The 19,973-nt window shown below is 36.2% G+C and overlaps 1 protein-coding gene across 1 annotated transcript; it reads right to left on the minus strand.

The window, feature by feature from the left end:
- Positions 1-2,027: 2,027 nt before the first annotated feature.
- On the minus strand, positions 2,028-17,979 carry LOC140151690 (gamma-aminobutyric acid type B receptor subunit 1-like). The gene is made up of 4 exons (XM_072174025.1): positions 17,668-17,979; positions 10,119-10,256; positions 6,276-6,446; positions 2,028-2,051 (listed from the first exon to the last, which is right to left on the minus strand). Exons 1-4 carry the CDS (start codon positions 17,977-17,979, stop codon positions 2,028-2,030), a joined length of 645 nt encoding a protein of 214 aa, XP_072030126.1.
- Positions 17,980-19,973: the final 1,994 nt, after the last annotated feature.

The following is a 19,973-nucleotide window of genomic DNA, read 5'->3' on the forward strand; positions in this document are numbered from 1 at the left end:
GAATGCACGGCGACCACCACCTCAGGATCTTGATCAATTTTTACAACAGCTGTGCTCAGTCTGGCGGATAAGCGTGTCTTTGTTATTTACATTAGATAAATGAATGGGAAATAAAGAGAGTTTATTATCGTAAGTTATAGGTTTTTGGTTTAGGAATATCGCTATGCACAGCTCCAAGATATATAGTATACTAGTGCGTTTTATTTTTTAATTCATCCCATTATTTTGGCTGCAACTGGACATAAACCATTTTTTACAGTTATTACTGATAGTGATATTATTTCTTCATTTTTGGTAAACCGAAATAATAAACTATAAAACCATTAACTGATGGAATATATTTCCTATAAGTCGATTCCGAGTTTATCGTCCCCCGCCCGCGGCACTTTTTGGAAACCAAAAATACCCGCGTCAAATTTTCAAAAATGCCTAATAAATAATTCATTATTTCCAAAGTATCAGTGTTTTCACCAGTTTTAGCAATTGGAAACATATATTTTCGTTTGTAAAACATATATTCATAACTTGGAAGCAAAACCAGGCTCTTTTCTAACTTTTCTAGTCCTTACCCATATAAAAAACATGTTTATAAATCACATGTATGAGTTTGGTTTAAATCAACACGCATTTCAGGTCAATAATGAAATCTGATGAAATAATGAAAAATGAAAAAGTCACCTCACCAACCTGGAAAAAAAAGTGACAATAAACTCGGAATTGACTTTCATGGGCCTAATACTGTCATGTTGATGCAAAGTAGAGCATTTGAGATTGTTTATCAGGTGGTAAAAGTTGTTCCTGAGAGCATCTTATGTCCCGCTGCCTTCAAATTTCAAGCCGTAACAGTATCAGAAATGTTGAATGATACCAGGCAGCTGTTATCACCCACCCCTCCCCCATAAACCCCGGGCCATAATGCCCCTCACATCCACACCTCGCTCTGCTTTCACTTTGCAATGGAGCTTATAACTCCCCATTAAGAACTCAGGAAATCATTTTGTATTCTTACATGTCAAAACTAAGCATTAAGCGTGTCATTATCTTGCTATTCGGGGAGCACTTCAATTATATGACATCTACTAATGAGACCTACTAATTTCAAAAGACTATTCGGCAACATCATCAATGATAAATATAATAAAAGTTGTAAATGAAAACAATAAAATAACGATAGATCCAATGGGAAAAAAGTGTGTGTGGGGGTGGGGGAGAGGGGTGGTGGATGGCAAACCATGTGTTCTGGGTGATAGCGAATGGGGGGTCTTAATTTAAGGGTTATTCAGTGATCCCAGCGAAAGTATAAAATGGTAAAGCAAATTTAAATTGTATATAAAATGCCCAAAAGTGAAGGATAAATCATTAAAATTGTCATTAGATATTTTAAAACGTTTTGGCAAGAACCGAGGAAAGCAGCAGTAGGCCCTATTGATAAAGTTCAAATGCATGTAGCTAATTTCTCTACTGAGTAGAGAAATTACAGATTCATGTAAAATAACTTATTTTGTCTTTAATACAGGGCTTAATGTTTGCACATCGAAACTAACAAAGGTGCTGGGCAAGGTGCTAAAATCTAAATTTTGCTGATTCATGGATTTCTACCATTCTCCGGATGAAATCACTGAACAGCTTTTTTACAGCCTTACATAGGCCTACTAGTACTACGCATCAATCACCTTCACCATAGACCCTAGAAAATAACGCCACTGTGCTCCCCCCGGACAGGACAAATTTCAATACCAGTTAGAAGTACTTGCCCACTGAAGCATGATTAATATTAGCTGCTAGTATTGCATAATATTGTAACGTGTGCAAAGAAAAAAAAATATTACTATACTACAGAGTGATTTTATTTATTGTATTTTTAATTAAAAGAACCACTTTTTAGGTAAGTTTCACAGCTGAAGTTGTGATAGTATTGAGATACAACAATATCATGGTATAAACAAGAACATGTTACTTTGGTAAAAATTTCTATTGTCTCTACCCTTAAACTCAAGAACCGCAGACCAATGAAAATATAAATAGGGTTATTGGCTTCCTTGGCTCCTTTCCTATAAGAGAAATGTATGAATATTAATAATTACATTGTAGTTTGTTGGGTAAAAGTTGACAAATATTGGCTGCTGCCGTCTCACTTGCCTTAAACGTTATGGTGACGCTTCACATCGCTAATCGTTTCTTATATTGGCTATATCTCGCAAGAACTAAGGGTCTTTTTATCTTTTCAGTTTCCGTAACTCTATTGTTCAGATACGAAAACGCAAGGGATGACTGAAAATAAGCTCTGCAAAAATAAACATTTAAAATAAACCCGAGCCTTGCATATAGACCCAACCAATTATCAGATTAGCTTGCCATTGGTACGAATGAATAGAATACATTATCTTTGCTCCAATGCATTTCTTTTGTATTGCATTTCAATATAAAACATGATTACCAAATCACCACTTGTACGCGCCTCATTGGGAGATATTTGACTATTTTAGACGCTCGTTTCATCGCCAATTTGCTTATAACTTGGCAACATGGTTAGTATATATTTCACTGCAAGACTATTTTTAAGAGCCACTTACGTCTAGGCGTAAGTGCATATACACCAAACACAAGTCAATTGAAGACGTACAATTTCCCGCGAATTTAGGACCGTAAAATTTAGACTCTTCTTTTGTCTAGATTAGCACCCAACCGCACATCTCAAGGATTTATCTAAAAAATCAATATAATTTACCAAAACGAAAACTGAAATTCACGAGCTTCAAATTTTCAGTAACTAACAAAAGGCTAGAATAAAAGATTGGTCATACCTGGGAGACTACCACTTCAGAATAACAATGACTTACAAAAACTATTACGGTTACGGAAACAGAAACTGAAAAGATAAAACGACGGTAAGTACGTGTAGATTGCATCTTATGCTCATCAACTTGAATAATTTTAATTCAGTGCAAAGTTGGTTCTGTTAAATTAATGCGTTAATCATTCAGCTGCTAATCTAGAGTATTGTGCACTTCCGGGTAGAAGCAAAGTTCAAGGTCCAACGTTGACGTTTCGCCAGAGGTCAGAAAAGGTTATACAGGGGTAAAAAATTAACAATGCTCAGATCTTGTTCATAGATAAACTACATAACTCGTATGATCACAATTTCAAGGATTAAAAAACATATAGTTTGTGCTATCTGCGCCCAATTATTACGGAGTTCATACTGCAGTTACTGTTCATTTTCCTATACACAATACACAGTGCTCTCACCATTGAGGTGTGACCTCTACAAACAGTGTATGTTAGAGGTATAGGGCATTTCCTAGTTAACGTCACTGTGTGAAAAATAACCGGCCAATATTTATTGTACTCTCTGAAATGCTAGGAAATATAGTTTTGTAACATGTCCTAACTTTTTAGCTAATTTAGATATTTGGAAATATTAGCACTTTGGTGTTTTAGCAAGTATGACAAGGCATGGCCTGCAAAATTCACTCTGTAAATCGAATGCAACTTTTAGTGACTATCACTCACTTGTAGACCGCTCTCTTCCGAAGGGCATTAAAGTTAAACCACGTGACGGATATTTTGTGTACTTGCTGTCAATCAAGAATAATGTATACATTACACATATGCTAAAAACTGAGTAGGTGGGGCATCTGCAAATGTTCGTACCTCCTGATATGCAAATGACAGATAACAGCAAAACAGCTCCCGTATCTGTCCATAACTGTGGTCAGTGCAGCGAGCCAGGGGATTTCAAGTGGGTGATTATTGATTGGCAAGTGCCATATTTGGGCAGAAGTGCAGTCCACCATTCAATGTGGAGGATAGACTAGACTTTATCGATTGATTTTGCTGGAATATCTTCCTGTTAACCAGGTTTAAGTACTGCAAAGGTCGAATCATGTTTGCTGTGCAGTATAACTGCACTATGTATCGTACAAAAACCTCATATTTAGGTAAATGTCACGTTTTGGGTTGTAGAGTGGTATTCAACTTACTCCGATTTAGGTAAAAATGGTGTCAATTTTTTCGTCTTGACATAAGTATCAAGAATTGTGAGAATATGATCATCAAGTTCGTCGTTGCAAATAATAATGGAGACAAGTAGGAAAATTGATCCCGCCTGGGAATCGAACATAGGACCTCAGGTTTACGAGACTTGTGCCTTAAGCACTTGGCCACGGGAACTTCATGCTTAGGTTGAAATTCGAACCTAAAGCGGTCACACTTAAACTTATCTCCTCCCCCGCAAATAACCAATAGTAGCTAGGGTCGGCCGGTTGCTAGGGCCATTTCCTATTGTGGAGGTCGTTTATATTTTGTATGGCAAGCCCCAAACAGTGGCCGAATTATAAAGAAAATCAAGAAAATAAAATTTGACAGGGTAGTTTAGAAAATCTCGCTTTCACAATAACTCGTGTCACTCCAAACCGGTATACATATTCAAAAGGGTTCAGACCATAATTGGTATACAGTAAACAAGTATAACACTCCCCATGTTTATCAAGACCCAGAAATAAATATTGGTATTGGTCCTATTTTTCAACTCGAAATCTAGAAAATATATCTTAACCCTCCCAGAATCCTTTGCGATATGATACATCCCCTCATTTCATCAAATGAGGCTCCCATTACTTTTTACAGGTTTCATTTGTTTTCATTTTGAGAATAAGACTCTCTAAACATGAGTCGTTAGTCAAGTAATTTTGCAAGATCTGGATGTGCTCTACGTTCACTGAGGTATATTTCGTCACTAACGACCCATGTTGCACTACAAAGCAAATCAGTGCAGAAATTGAAATGGAAGAATACATTATGGGACGTGTAAGATATATTCTCTGCTCCAAGCCCCGCTCATGTGAAACCACCTTATTAAAGTTGTTCGTTATGCAAATGAGACAGGCTACGTTCCGCAGCCTTTACAATAGAGATTTCGGAGCTTGCTTTTTGTTATGTCAAAGGAAGTCTCCGGCAATAACAAAATGATGCCTTAATTATTAAATATTAATTATAAAATTAATTATCAAGCACGAACCACATGTTTTTTACTCAAAACAAACCCATATTTACCTTAAAAAACGAATAAAAACAGCCTCCACTCAACACGCGATATTTAAAATTCCCGACTCCGACTGTCTACGGCAATGACGTCATGATTATTTGTGCTCAATTGTCGTCAGCCTTCATTGTATTACTGGAACGTCATTGCACCAGACAAAGTTCGAAGCGCGGGAAATTTGAATATCGCGTGTTGAGAGACGGATTCGTGCTTGATAATTATTTTTCTAACATAAGGCATAATGTTGTGATTGCCGGGGACTTCCTTTAAAACTCTTCCGTATTCGCTTTTACACAGGTGCTGGTGGGTCACGCTAAGTGATCAAAAACGGGAGATAAAAATACTGTATTCTGTCTTTCACAGCAGGGGCGTAGCCAGCTTTTTACTGAAGAGGGGCAATGCTATATAGTTTATTTCGTTTGCAAACACTGATCGTCATCCAATTTTCTGTGAATTTCTAGAAAACATGTCTCAACGTAATCTGAAATTTGGAGGTGTGGAATTAAATACAAACTGATTTTGAGTGTTGTTTAAGCCACTGTTTCTGTGCCGAATTGATCAAGTTTGTGTACGAAACGTATTCGCATGCATCTCGGTCGCTATCTGGCTTGCTTTTTAACTTAATTTAGTCCCCAAAATGTATTGTTTACTGCACTGAGTCAGCGTCAGTGCAGTGATAATATCAGGTCAGTTACGTAAGCATAATTAAAATGTGCTTAACATCAGGTGATTAGGGCCCGCACAACCGGCAGACTGGTAAATGCTAGAAATAAATGTCTCAAAAGGTGAACATATGCAAAACTATTCTTTTTCTGATCAGCTACACGAACAATTTTTTTCAAATCGGAGCAAATTGACATTTTTACCAACCAAAAAAGTGACATTTTACATAAAAAGGAGGTTTTTGTACGTTAAATCCATAACAATAGGTCATAGATAGCATAAACCATATGGTGTTTTAATCCTTGTGATTAACGGGCAACGAATAATTTGGTACGTCTTTTAACAAGATTGGAGCAAATCCAAAATGGCTTCATATCTTAAAATCAACATTGGACCTTGCACTTCATGTGTGATAATTCTCATGCTTCTAACAGAAAATGCATAATGGTTCTCAATTTGGGAGCTTAGCAGCTGTACTATAAATACGATACTTGTGATTTCTAAAATATACATTTGTTATATATTTAATTAGCTTTTAACAATTTAATGAATAAAACCATGTACATACCAATGAAAAAAGTTCAAGATTTTCTTGTATCAAACCAACTCTCTTCCATTTGAATTCCTTTATCGTTAAGACACGAGATGGATTATAAGATAAAGAATTTATAGTGGTACGGGAGAAAAGAGGATACTTCTTCTTGTTCGCAAGGTCTGGTGATGCTGCCGAATAAGAAATCTATAATTATAAAAACATGGAAAAATTATTTATAATGATCAAAATATTTGAATGAATGCAGAAGTTCTTCATGCACTATTCTTTTCAGAGCCACCATTTCTCTCACACACGTGCGAAATGCAAGGTGGTAAAACTATTCTGTTATTCAGATTTCCTTTTACACATTAAGCGTACTGTTAGCCGTCCAGCGCGTATTATTTTACACAGGGTCCAATGCACACACTTGACGTCGCGCGCGTATACGCGGTGATTAACGCTGAAAAGGAACCTTGGAAAAATTATAGCATTGGCTCTAGTTTTGGTATGATTATTAAGTATACAGTTTGAAACATAACCTGTGATTGTGAAGCTTACTACATATCATAAATCCTAGTTCATAAATAGCTTTTTGCTATTATCCAATAAAAACAAATATACAAATGAGCTACTTGATATACCTACATATCAAGGTTCATGAGATTCGGCCATTGCTTTGTAGTAAAGAAAACGCTTGTTCGATTTGAAATTGCTTGGCTTAGTGCAGTTATGCTGTACAGCAAACATGATTCGACCTTTGCAGTACTTAAACCAGGTTAACAGGAAATTACTCCAGCAAAATCATTCGATAAAGTATAGCCCATCCTCCACATTGAATGGTGGACTGCACTTATGCCCAAATATGGCACTTGCCAATCAATAATCACCCACTAGAAATCCCCTGACTTGCTCCACTGACCAAAGTTATGGACCGGTATGGGAGTTGTTTTTGCTATTATCTGTCATTTACATATCAGGAGGTACGAACATTTGCAGATGCCCCACCTACTTAGTTTTTAGCCTACGTGTAATGTATACATTATTCTTGATTGACAGCAAGTACAAAAAAGTCCGTCAAGTGGTTTAGCTTTAATGCCCTTTGGAAGAGAGCGGTCCACAAGTAGGTGATAGTCACTAAAAGTTGCATTCGATTTTACACAGGGAATTTTGCAGGTCATGCTGTGCCCTTCCTTACTAAAACACCAAAGTGCGAATATTTCCAAACATCTGAATTAGCTAAAAAATTAGGACATGTTGCAAAACTATATTTTCTAGAATTTCAGAGAGTACAAAAAATATTGGCCGGTTATTTTTCACATAATTTTTCACAACTAGGCAATGCCCTATACCTCTAACATACACTGTTTGTAGAGGTCACACGTCAATGGTGAGAGCACTGTGTATTGTGTATAGGAAAATGAACAGTAACTGCAGTATGGTACTCTAGGTCGTTAAACATGAGTAAGATTTAATCTTTCCCTGTGGTATTCCCTTCAGAGGGCTGTTACTAATTTTTTGTTTTTCATGAACGTACTAACAGAGCGAACGGAGGGATATCTAGTGAACTAAAAGTCTAATAAACTACATGGTTAGTTTTCTATATTTCCTTTCTTTTTTGTTTTATGAAGAGGACAAGAAGCTGCTGGGCTATTTCTCATACCTATTTTCCATTCCAGAAAAAACAGTACTGCAGTACTGGGGGACTAAAAACAAAAGCAACTTCTGTGGGGAAGATGGCATTTGCATACAATCGCAGTTACAAAACTCAAAGACTAGCATTCAGAATCTTGAGTATAATAAGATATTACTCTCGATATTAATATTGTATGCCCTATTTTAATAACTAATTATAAAATAGAAAAAAATAGAATAGAAAATGTGTACTAGTTTTAAGGGCTGGGGTATGAATGTTTGGACAGTATTTATTTTGGGACATTAGAGCACATCAGACATATCGAATTGCATTCTGAATACGAAGAATGTCATTCTGATATCAAATAATTTGAAATTCGCAATTTAATACATATTTTATGGCAAATCATTAAAATCGATATTTTTGATATTTAACAGTACTTGAAGTAAACTTTATAAATCTGATGATTTATACTTAAAGTGTATGTAGGTGGGATGAAAAGCCGACGATCAATTGAAAATTTTGACCTTTCGTATTGAAGATATGGATTTTTTCCCAAAACACCCAAAAAAATAAGGTCTTTTTGGGAAAAAAATCCATATCTTCAATATGAAAGGTCAACATTTTCAATTGACCGTCGGCTTTTCCTCCCTGCTACATACACTTTAAGAATATATCATTAGATTTATATAATTTACTTCGAGGACTGTTATATATCAACAATTTGAAAAATATCAAATTTTTATAATTTGTCATAAAATTTGTATTATATTGTGATTTTTAAAAACTGAAAATTATTTGATATCAGAAAGACATGCTTCGTATTCAGAATGCAATTCGATAGGTCTGAGGTGCTCTCATGTCCCACAAAAAATACTGTCGAAACGCAATAAACGCTCATTTTGGATCCCTTAAGCTTGATTGTTAGGGCATACAAAAACACTTAGAAAACGCATATTTTTGACAATTATTTCCAAAAATTGGCTAAGTAATAAAAATTGACTTTTATTGCCAGCTATTTATCTTATATCTTGTTTTCATCTTTACAAGGGGTAGACATTGGTATAATGACATTACATTAAAACATCAATTGTAACAAATTTACAAAATGAAAAAAGAAAAGAAAAAACCCATTATGATGGAATATAAAGAATAACTTATATTACGAGTATTTGGCTAGATTACATTCAAAATTTATGTAAATTAGTGTCTCAATGTGCACAAATATACAGTTAATAGAATAAAAAGTGACAACAAAAAGTGGACACTTATAATTTATATTGTAGGTGTCTGATTTATGGTTTTAAAACTAAGGAAATGAGCTAAACTTGAGCAAAATAAGGTAAAAATTTCTTGAAAAAAGAAGAAAATTACCAAAATACACACCTAACTCATTCTAGGTAGGGTTAATCATGTAAAAAAGGTCAGATTTGGGTTTCTTGCCCCCAAAACCCATATATAGACATATTGAAAGTGGTATCTACCTAAAAGGTGGGTGGTGAGTAGGTAACATACGTCATTTTTGCGGCCATTTTGAATTTTTGAAATTTAGAGACGTCAGACATCAGACGTCCGAGGTAAACATTTTGAGCAGATTTGGATTCTGCGTTAAATTCGGCCATAGAAACCACTTGTTTTATATTTTTTCAGAAAAATGTCAAGATTTGCCCAACCCTAGTATTGTCCAGGTCTAGAATTGAACATTATGTTTGATAGAAAATTCAAAAACTGATCACATTAAACAACCGTGCGAGCAGAAGTTTGGATCAGTGTTTGTAGATCTAACGGTTGCGTACAACATCGTCTGGCATCGTTGCTTATACCTCAAGCTCCTCAAGACTTCCCAGACTTGTGCGTGGTAGTTAGAGATTCGTTAATGCCGCATACATTTTTACCAAGTCGACTGGGCATGATAAATTAAATCTTGTTATGTCGACATGATATTGATAATCAGTTGACATGTCAAGATCATTTATTTCACCATGTCGTCAAGTCAGATGACTAGCTTCCATACTTGTGCTAGTATCAGAATGTTATCATGGTTATGTGACTGTACAACATGCATTCATGGGACGTGATACATGGTATTGTGTGATTGTGCATATTACAGCATGTACATGCATGTAGGTCTACATCGGACCTCAACGTTCGTCTACAAAGTTCAAGGGTGGATATGAGCAAATTTGTGACCATTGCCTGTCAGTTACACCCCATCTGAATCTGATGTCCAAAATATCACCTACCGTGATTAGATTCCAGTAATGTGCGACATCCGCTATCGCCTCAGCGTCTGTAGAACACGGAGGACCTAGAATAGCGATCTTCTGAGGTTCGTGAAAAATTTGGTCAAATAACGTGCGCGTCCCAAGTCCAGATTCACACTGTAAGATAATAAATGATATGGAATTGTTATGGTTAAACTATTTTCAACCCATGAACAATGATCATAGCAGCACAAATTATACATATATTTACGTATCCGCAAAACACCAGTCACTACATGAATACTGATTGGCAACAATAGATGAATAAAGGTTGCAGTCCGCTATTAGCGCTAATAGTAATATCGCCGTTATTAGCGGTAATCGCCAATTGACTCTGATGAGCGTTAATTAGCGCTAATAACGCAATAGGTTACACGATATAAATGATTCAATGCTAAAACCTGCGATATTTCATGATTTATTTTTGAAGCCTCCCACAAGGCTATGAGCACTAATATCACAATTAGCACAACTAGCGCTAGTTAGCACAATTAGCGCTAATTAGCACAATCAGCGCTAGTTAACACAATAGCACATTCAGCGCTAATTGGTACAATTAGCGCATACATTTAGTCTGGTCACCAATGCAACCTCGTGCAGAGTGTCAAAATTCCACTTGATTTTGTTTCTTTGATGGTGTTAAGTGTTCAAAAAAATCAGTGTGCCATTTTTTCTAAACGGGCTAAGGGTGTCAAATCCAAGATGGCCGCCAGTTAACCATAAAATATTCAACATGGTCCGATCAAGCTGTACAATATACCTCAATTCTAGGGTGCTTTGTTAATAAGTGAAAGGTTGAAATTGGTAAAAGGTCAAATAATTTTTTACAGAGGTCAAATTTTAAAATTCTCTGATTCAACAAAAAATGGTCTCAAATTATTCTGAAAAACGCGCTTATCACGTTAACGCTAATTAAACTAATTGTCACCATATTGTTTCCGAGAACCGCGTTGTTAACAACAAGAACAACCCGTTGTCTATATAGAAAAACCAATTTATGCAATTTATTTTAAACGTGCAGTAATATCACGTTCAATATAATATTAGCAGGGGCTATTTTAGTGGGGTAAAGTCACTGCACGCCGGCAAACGGGGAGTTTCTGGACGGACTTTGGTTGTCAGAAAACGTTTAAATGTCGGGTTATATAAAGAGTATATTACGAGTATAAAACGTTTTCATAACCTTAAAAAACATTTTTTTAAAATCATATGCTTATCAAACAAAAATGTTTTACAGAAAACGTTTAAATGTCGGGTTATATAAAGGGTATAAAAACGTTTTAATAACATTTCAAAAACATTCTTGAAAACTTGATACAAAACATTCTAAACAGAATATTATTTTGGGGTTGAAAAAAATATTTTGCGAAAAATGTTTGCCCAAAATATTTTCAATAACGTTTTAAAAACGTTTTCGTGACCTTTATATAACCCGACATTTAAATGTTATTAAAAGGTTTTGAAAAAAACATTTTAAGAACATTTCTGTGTTTGCCGGGTTCAAATATTTTAACATAATGTTATTTAAGTATTGACCCAATATTTGGCAAAAATGTTTGCAAAAATAGTTTTTGAAAACATTTAAAAATATTGTTGTAGTGTGTTTTCATACAAAACGTTTTAAAACGTTATCATGACCTTTATATAACCCGACATTTTAATGTTATTAAAACGTTTTTACCTAAACCAAAAGCCAAAATATAACTTATTTGAAATGTTTTTAAAACGTTTTTGTGTTTGCTGGGTTAATACATGCATTACCGGTATAGTATAACAGATGAATCGTGAACATAATTTTGATGTTTTGATGTATTAAAATAACAAAATTCATATTGAGTTTTAGCTTTTATTTTTACATAATACTTAAATTCTTGTAAGAATTAAATTAATAACCTTAAATTTTGACCAAGGTTTTTCATTTTAAGCCTTATAATGGTTTGGAATAAATAATTAAGACTATATAATTCATTTTATCTAATAAGAGTATGGAGAATAGATGAGATCAATTTTGTTTGTTGACACGGCATTTCAAGAGCATGATCATGTTCACTTTCATTAATTTAATCACTCAATATATTGAGCAAAAAAATTATAGTAGACATTTGGCTTGTACTTTAGGGTTTCATTACTTTCGTGATGTTTATTCAAAATATAGGTTTTGTTATTTGTTTAACGGTCAAAAGCAGATAGAACCCCTCCTCTATATAAAAAAGGAATATTTGTTGTACGATTTTGACTCCCATATTTGCAATATCTTCAGAATCTAAGGTGGAAACCACCCCCTCGGGCTCTCCCAGAATGGTTAATACAGTCGTATTTATCGAGAGATTATGGCGAGCGTGGCGAGCGGGAAAATATTTTCAAGAGTAGCTCACCTGGATCTCTAATGTTTAAAGAAATGGCCCTACTCACTTAGACCTAAGTGCAATTCAATGTTCTCTTCTCTTTTGCCCCCTTTTATCTTCTCCTTTCCCTCCTTTCTAATTTTTGCATCTCTGCCTTTATTTTCTTTCCCCCCTTTCTTGGGAAGGGGGCACCCAATATACCCGTGCCTGCTCTAAGGTAACGATCTCCAAACTTGTCTATATGTTTCGGTCCCTATGAATTGAGGGTGTTCAAGAAAAGGGATGCTGAAGTGTCCAAAAATTTGACAACTTTACCTGAAAGTGGGCATAATAAAGGCTCTACAAGTTTCTCGACTACATATTCGAAGCACTGATTTTTATTTGTCACTGCACGGATTTTTAATCTCACTGCACAAACGTGCCAGGAGGCACGTTAAAATAGCCCCTGAATATCAGTGGAGTTGAGCAGCTCCGCTATTACACCAGTGATGATTGTCTATCCAAAAAGTCCAAAATAACAAAAAATGCCTTCTTGCCTAACAGCCCCCTTAAGAATTAAACAGCGTTTTTACTAACATTAAAAACAATTCAAGCCATTAAAATAGGCCTGTTATTAAATATAACATGAATTGACATTGGCTAATATTATATTACAACCCCAATGCTTAATATATATATCACAGTTATTTATTTAAAAATCAATTGGGTAAAACAAACACTGTTAGTCTCGCTAATTACAAAAGTCAAAGATTGTGTAAACATACCCATCCATTAGTAGACATTTCATTAACCTCGTATGTTTGCATAGGGTTATTAAGAAAGGTTTAAAAGGAGAAATTAGTATAGTTTGTAAACAGTTCAAGGTAAACACACCACACCTTCCTTTGTAGATTTTTGGTTATGGTTATTTTACAATTTGACTGCAAGCCGTTATGACATAGCAGCTCAATGGACTAAAGTTGGAAAACAATATATTTTGCCTTTGAACGTAAAATAAAGTGGTCATTGAGAGGAAGATATACTTAATTCGCATGATGTGGTTAGTTTATTTACCAACACGCCTAATGACCAAGTGCTAGAGATTGTGAGAAATAGACTGGAGAAAGAAAATTTGCTTAGAGAGTACAACAAAGATACAGGGTTCAAAATAACAAGTGAGGACGTCGTACATTTACTGGAGTTGGAAAACAAGTTAACAAAACGTCAGTTGAAGTTGGGAAAGTTTTAAGTTCTGATAAAGTCAGTACAGAAACATTGCAAAAGGAATCTACTAAACTTCAAGAAGCTGTTGAAGGTTTAAACTTTGTACTCTCTGGAAATACTTCATCTATTTTACAAAAGGACCAACCCAGTGGAAGCAAGATCAATCAATCGTCAGAACAAGCATCTTCCAGCAAGCGAAAGCGATCATCTGCATCATCTTCAAACACAGAAAAAAGTAAACGTCAGCGAAAACCTTCTGGAGTTATTTCTTTGGAAGAGTTAAAGCACAACCAAAACAGCCTAGCCCATCAGTTGTATTACTACAAGGCTGTACTTCTATAAAAGAAAGGATTAATCTTCTGTATAACTTTGAACTCCTAGCAAATACATTGCAGATTCCGGCATCTTTTCATCAAGGTTATTTCTTAAACATACTAAAAAAATCGAACACAGTAAGTCAACTCTGTGAATTATTTCCGAACATTCCAAACCACAACATCACTCGTAATTTGCAACTCTTCAATTCACTGAGAAAATTTCGCACTATTTTAAACTCAAATTTACCTGTTTACAGATTGTGGCAAAGCATATCTACTTTAAAAGAGATCTTGTGGAGATCGTGTGTTTTTGAAAGGCCCTCTGTAGCTTTTCTGCCAGTCCTTCCACATACGGTATCACTACCATGCCTCTTGATGGGGTTTCTTCCAAATTCTTTGATTTCTTTTGTTTTCGCGGTTTATCCTTCATCTGTTGTTTCACTCTATCTAGTGCCCATTTGGGGTAGCCACAATCTAAAAGAGCGTTTCTGATTTTCTTTTCCTCATCCTTTTTGTCAGTTTCTTCAGTTACTATATTGTCCTTTCTGTCTATAAGTGTTCTGATGACACCAAGTTTTTGATGGAGAGGGTGTTGGGATTGGAAGTTTAGGTACTGGTCTGTATGCGTCTTCTTCGGTATACAAGCAACTTTCAGAACCATCTTCCTTGCGCACAATGGTGTCTAAGAATGGGATTTTCCCTTGGTCTTCCTCTTCATGCGTAAACTTGATGCTGCCGGTTGGATCGATTGTGTTCAAGTGATCGGTAAGTTTCTGTGTGCTGTCCTTTTGAATGATTTCCAACACATCATCCACATATCTCCTCCAAAATTTTGGTTTGCAATCAATCGGAGCTGTCATGATGGCTTCTTTCTCCAGCCACTCCATAAAAAGGTTGGCAACAATTGCGCTGACAGGGCTACCCATAGCAGCACCGAAAATTTGGCGGTAAATATGCCCACGGAAGCTGAAGTAGGTGGTGGTCAGGATGAATTGAAGGAGTTCAATGATGTCATTGGCGTTTAATTTTGTTCTTTCTTTGAGTGTATTATCGTCTTCCAGTCGGCTCTTGATGATGTCCAGACATTTCTCAATTGGCGTGTTGGTAAATAGCGACACTACGTCGTGCGAATTAAAAATTTCACCGTCATCAATGTCATTTCCTCGGCTAGGGATTTGGAATTGACCACATGGTGTTCAGATGTGTATACTAGTGGAGCAAGGATTTCAGCAAGTGCTTTGGAAGTCTAATAACCAATAGATCCCGTGTAGTCGACTATTGGTCGTATAGAATTCCCAGTTTTGTGGATCTTGGTGGCTTATTCTCTCAGTCACGTATATGATCCACTACTAAAACCAACTTTCAACCCCTGGGAGTGAGAGTGCATCCAACCTCTGGGTTTTTTCTGGGTTTGTCACGCAAAATAAGAAATAGTTTGATCTACATGTACAACCCTACTGATGCATCTGTTTACGGATGTTTTATTTCTTGTTTTGAAAAATACCACAATTCGGACTTAAATGTGTACTATATATTGGATATTTATAACAATGATCTAAGTGATTTGACTGACTATGCATTAATTAAAAAACTGTGCACAATTGTTCAAGAATTTGACTCACAGAATTGTAGTCCATTGGATCTTCAAGCAGCTTGTGCAAACTTACCAGACGCAAAATATATGCTATTGTTTAAGACATCAGCTAACAAAATAGGCCATTGCACAATGATAATCAAGGAAAGTAATGGAATTTGGAAAGTCGATGATAATACTGGATATCCAGATTACTCTGCTAAATGGGATTAGGCAAAAATATGTGTAATAAACAAAGGTTAAGGTAAGGTCAAGTTATAAAAAAACATGTTTAGTATCCCTCCCGCTTCCTTAATTTTGTAATGAAAGCCTTAAATTAAGACTTTCCAATCATTTTGATACAGCCTGTATATATATTAAAACCAGGACACACTAAACATGTCAATTGTTTTATTCGACCTAACCTTCAACTAAGCCTCAGTGGCTCTTTAATATAAACGACGCTTTAATCAATTTCCACAAGGTCTTAAGTGTTAAGACTTTTGGTTTGTAGTTGTTTGTTAAAAGAACAGATGTTTTAATTTCAGTACTGTGGTGTATTTTTAGTTAAGACTTTGCCTGTATTATAAATTTTATAAAGCAATTATAGCTATTACTATATTATCCTGTCTTAACTAATACTATTGGTATAGAAGCTTTGAAACAATTAAACAATTAAGATTCAAAGATTGTGCAAATGAAACTAATGCTCTTATTTACATACCCATTGACTCTTCCATGTAAATTACATACCCATTGACTGTTCCATGTAAATTACATACCCATTGGCTCTTCCATGTAAATTACATACCCATTGACTCTTCCATGTAAATTACATACCCATTGGCTCTTCCATGTAAATTACATACCCATTGGCTCTTCCATGTAAATTACATATCCATTGACTCTTCCATGTAAGTTACATACACATTGGCTCTTCCATGTAAATTACATACCGGTATATAAAAAAACAATTTATGCAATGCATTTTGCAACTAGTCAAAAAAATAATAAACTTAGTAATAAAAATTCCTTTAAAAGGAATAGGGCGGGCAAATGAAAAATTGTCAAGAGAAATGAAAGAATGAGTAACTTTTCACAAATTTTTGTTATTTCTTTTAATACAAACGCATTACTGCCTGTGACGACTTAATCGTATTACTTACATATCAAAATCAAGTAATAATTACAAAACTCGCCGTAAACTCACCTCTGTGGGTGTTTGGATATATAACCGGCACGAATATTTTCTCAACACTGCGGCATGTGAAAAAGTAGGTCAATAGTCAGACTAATACTCGTATAGGCCGCACCCGCCCAAAATTCTAAAACATCCTGTTTTGGTATACTAGTACTTATACCTGTTAATACTGTTATCTCTATTAAAAATAATTTCTTGCCTGCTATAAATGCATAAACGTGTAATGCCGTGTTCCACGCAATTTTTACACCATTGAAAATCAGTAAAGTTATTTTAACTGTTATCCATCCTACATGTATGTCCAACCTATGTCCAACAAAAGAAATAAAACTATGACTGGTAGTACTATTTTTACTAAGCTCGTAAGGCAAATTGCTTCTCCTAGCATGTCATCTTTATTTGGAAAGTAAAGACCCGTGATTTTACCGTCTTTATCATAATTAAAAAAATTCACCATGACAGTACTTGAAGTCCTTTTGCCATTTTATAGTATTTTTACAGCGTATTGTGAGGCAGACAGAACTGCGGAAACACAAAACCCAAGAATTTTGCATCTTGTAGAGTAGCTAGGAAGACTAATTTCAATTTGAGGAGCCAATCATTTTTTTGATACAGCCTGTAGACGACGTGGCCCTGCATGTTTCTCTTCTCGATTTCTCCAATATCTCTTCTCTATTTACCTTTTCGACATTCCCTTTTCCCTTTCCTTTCCTCCTCCCTCTCTCTCTCTCTCTCTCTCCCTCTCTCTCTCACCTCTCTCTCTCTCTCTCTCTCTCTCTCTCTCTCTCTTTCTCTCATTTGTTGTGATAACTGTACCATCGAAAACATTTTTTAGTTATAGTACGTATCTTAATAGTACATTTATACATGATACCTAATACAATCATACCTGTGTATCGTTCCAGGTCATTCTTAAGTCATAGTTTGGTAAAATATCCATTCTATCATTGATATGATCCAGAGCCATTTCTACAGCAGGTAGAATGCCACTGCCATCCCACACACCACCCAAGCTGAAAAAGCCTCCAAGATATAATGGTATCTTTCTGTGTAATTGGTGGACGTTAGAACCTTGCTCAGAGGTCGTTACTGGATAATCGACCGATATGCTTGATGTTGTTGTCGTCCCAAACAATGTTTCATTTTTGCTCGCAGTTAATATAGGTAGCCAACAACTTAAAAAGACTATAAGCGCCTTCATGGTGGCTGTCTACATTTCTCACTCGATCATTAACGCTGGCAAACAACGAACTATGGTCGAAATATAAGTACGAAATGAAAGATGGACCGTTCCATTCCACGACCAGGAACAGCGAGTAGAATGGAATAATCCATCTTTTACCGAGTTGTTATATTTTCGACCATTACACGAATTTAAGACCGTTATTATTTTCTATATCACTTATACATAAAAATTCTATTAATTTAAGATATGTTTCAAGATAGGAAATACATTTATCATCAACATAAACACCGTGTTTTTACCGTGGTACTTCATTTTTTTGGCTCCTTCCCATAACTAAATCGGCGATTCTTAAGAGTAAGCGCACGGCCTGGCGCATGCTGAACAGCGCAGCACTATGGTGGTAAAATGATAAGGGAACATACTAGTATAAAGGTGCATTTCTTCTAATTTCAACAATTTCGGAATTTATATAGCGCATTTTTCCAGAGGATTTAAAGCGCTGTAATTTCGCAGCGTGGCAAATCAACACAATCAGATCGCATCAACTAGGCTGGTTGCAGCCGAACCTGGCGCAAACCTATCTGCACTTAGATTGTAACATCCACCCATTTTCTGCAGCTCCCCAAATTCCATTGGGTGAAGGAAGTTTTTCATAACCAAACAACTAATCACCGATTTTGAAAGCAGGAGGAAACCGGAGATCCCGGAGAAAACCTGCGAGAGCGAGCATGGATCGGGATAAACGAAGTGCACATACAGGTCTTGGGCACGGCCCGCCAATAATCATGAAAAATAATACGATTGGCAATATATATCAAACTGGCAATATATATCCGTTACTGCCTCCCCTCCATGAGATTCTGTCTTACGGTGCATGACCTGACCCATTCTAATCTTGTGCTTTTAGACCGTATGTCCGGGCAGTATGTTAAGAAATGGCTTGGGATTCCAAAACATGGTGCAAATACTGCCCTGGTCCATATGTCCCGAGGGCTTAACATCCAGCGCATTTCTGATGTTTATCGCCAGGCTCATTCCGCATCATATAGTAGATCTAGGTGCAAAGCTGATGAAGTTACTAACCTGGCTCTTGACCTCAAGCTCAACAGAGAATCTACGTGGTCTCGTAAAATTTCCATAACCAACCAGTGTGAAAACGTTCATGCACTTGCTATTGGAGCCAGGTCAACCCCCTTGGAATAAGGTCCAACCTGATGTTAAAAAGATCCTGAAGGAAGAGACGGATAACCACTGGAAATCTGTAGTTGAGCCCCTCTTGAGCCAGGGGGAGTTTCCGAAACTGCTTGAAACATGTAATTCCGATCTGTCTTGGAAATCCATTATGTTTTCATTACCAAAGGGTGTGCTTAAATTTGCAATCAATGCCTCCATAGATTCCTTGCCATCATTCACCAATTTGAAAAGATGGGGAAAAGGCTTACGGACAGCTGTCCCTTTGTCAGGGGAAAGGTACTCTCCTGCACATTTTAAATAATTGCCAAAATATGCTGGACAGGTATCTATGGAGACACAACAACCTCATCCGTATTTTTCTTTCCACATTTCAACAGTCGGAGGCATTTCGTAATTCTCATATTAAAATCTATGCCGATCTGGAAAATTATACCATAGGAGGGGGACCATACCACCCAATATCATTTCCACGTCTCAAAAACCGGACATTGTGTTATACTGGCCTTCTGACAAGCGAGTCATTCTCTTTGAGTTGTCGGTACCATTTGAACCAAACATCAGTAAAGCTCATTACACCAAACTTGATCGCTATTCTTCCCTGGTTGCCGACATCACTAACGCCGGGTACTGTTGCTCACTTGTTGCTGTTGAAGTAGGCTCAAGAGGCTTCATTGACGCCGACAACAAGAATAGTCTGACTCGTCTGTCAAAAGATCTCAATCTTCCCACAAAGTATTCTGATCTCAAGACCCAGTTGATTAAATCGGCGCTAATGTCATCTTATTCCATTTTCATCGCCAGATATGAAACATCTT

Source organism: Amphiura filiformis, chromosome 5, assembly GCF_039555335.1.
Source record: "Amphiura filiformis chromosome 5, Afil_fr2py, whole genome shotgun sequence".
NCBI classification, from domain to species: Eukaryota; Metazoa; Echinodermata; class Ophiuroidea; order Amphilepidida; family Amphiuridae; genus Amphiura; species Amphiura filiformis.

Coding starts and splice junctions, on each gene's coding strand:
- LOC140151690 (XM_072174025.1), bottom strand. CDS start 17,979: ATGAAGGCGCTTATAGTCTTTTTAAGTTGTTGGCTACCTATATTAACT. Junction 10,257..17,667: donor TGACCTGGAACGATACACAG/GTATGATTGTAT, acceptor ATTATCTTACAG/TGTGAATCTGGACTTGGGAC. Junction 2,052..6,275: donor ATCTTGAACTTTTTTCATTG/GTATGTACATGG, acceptor TTTCTCTTATAG/GAAAGGAGCCAAGGAAGCCA.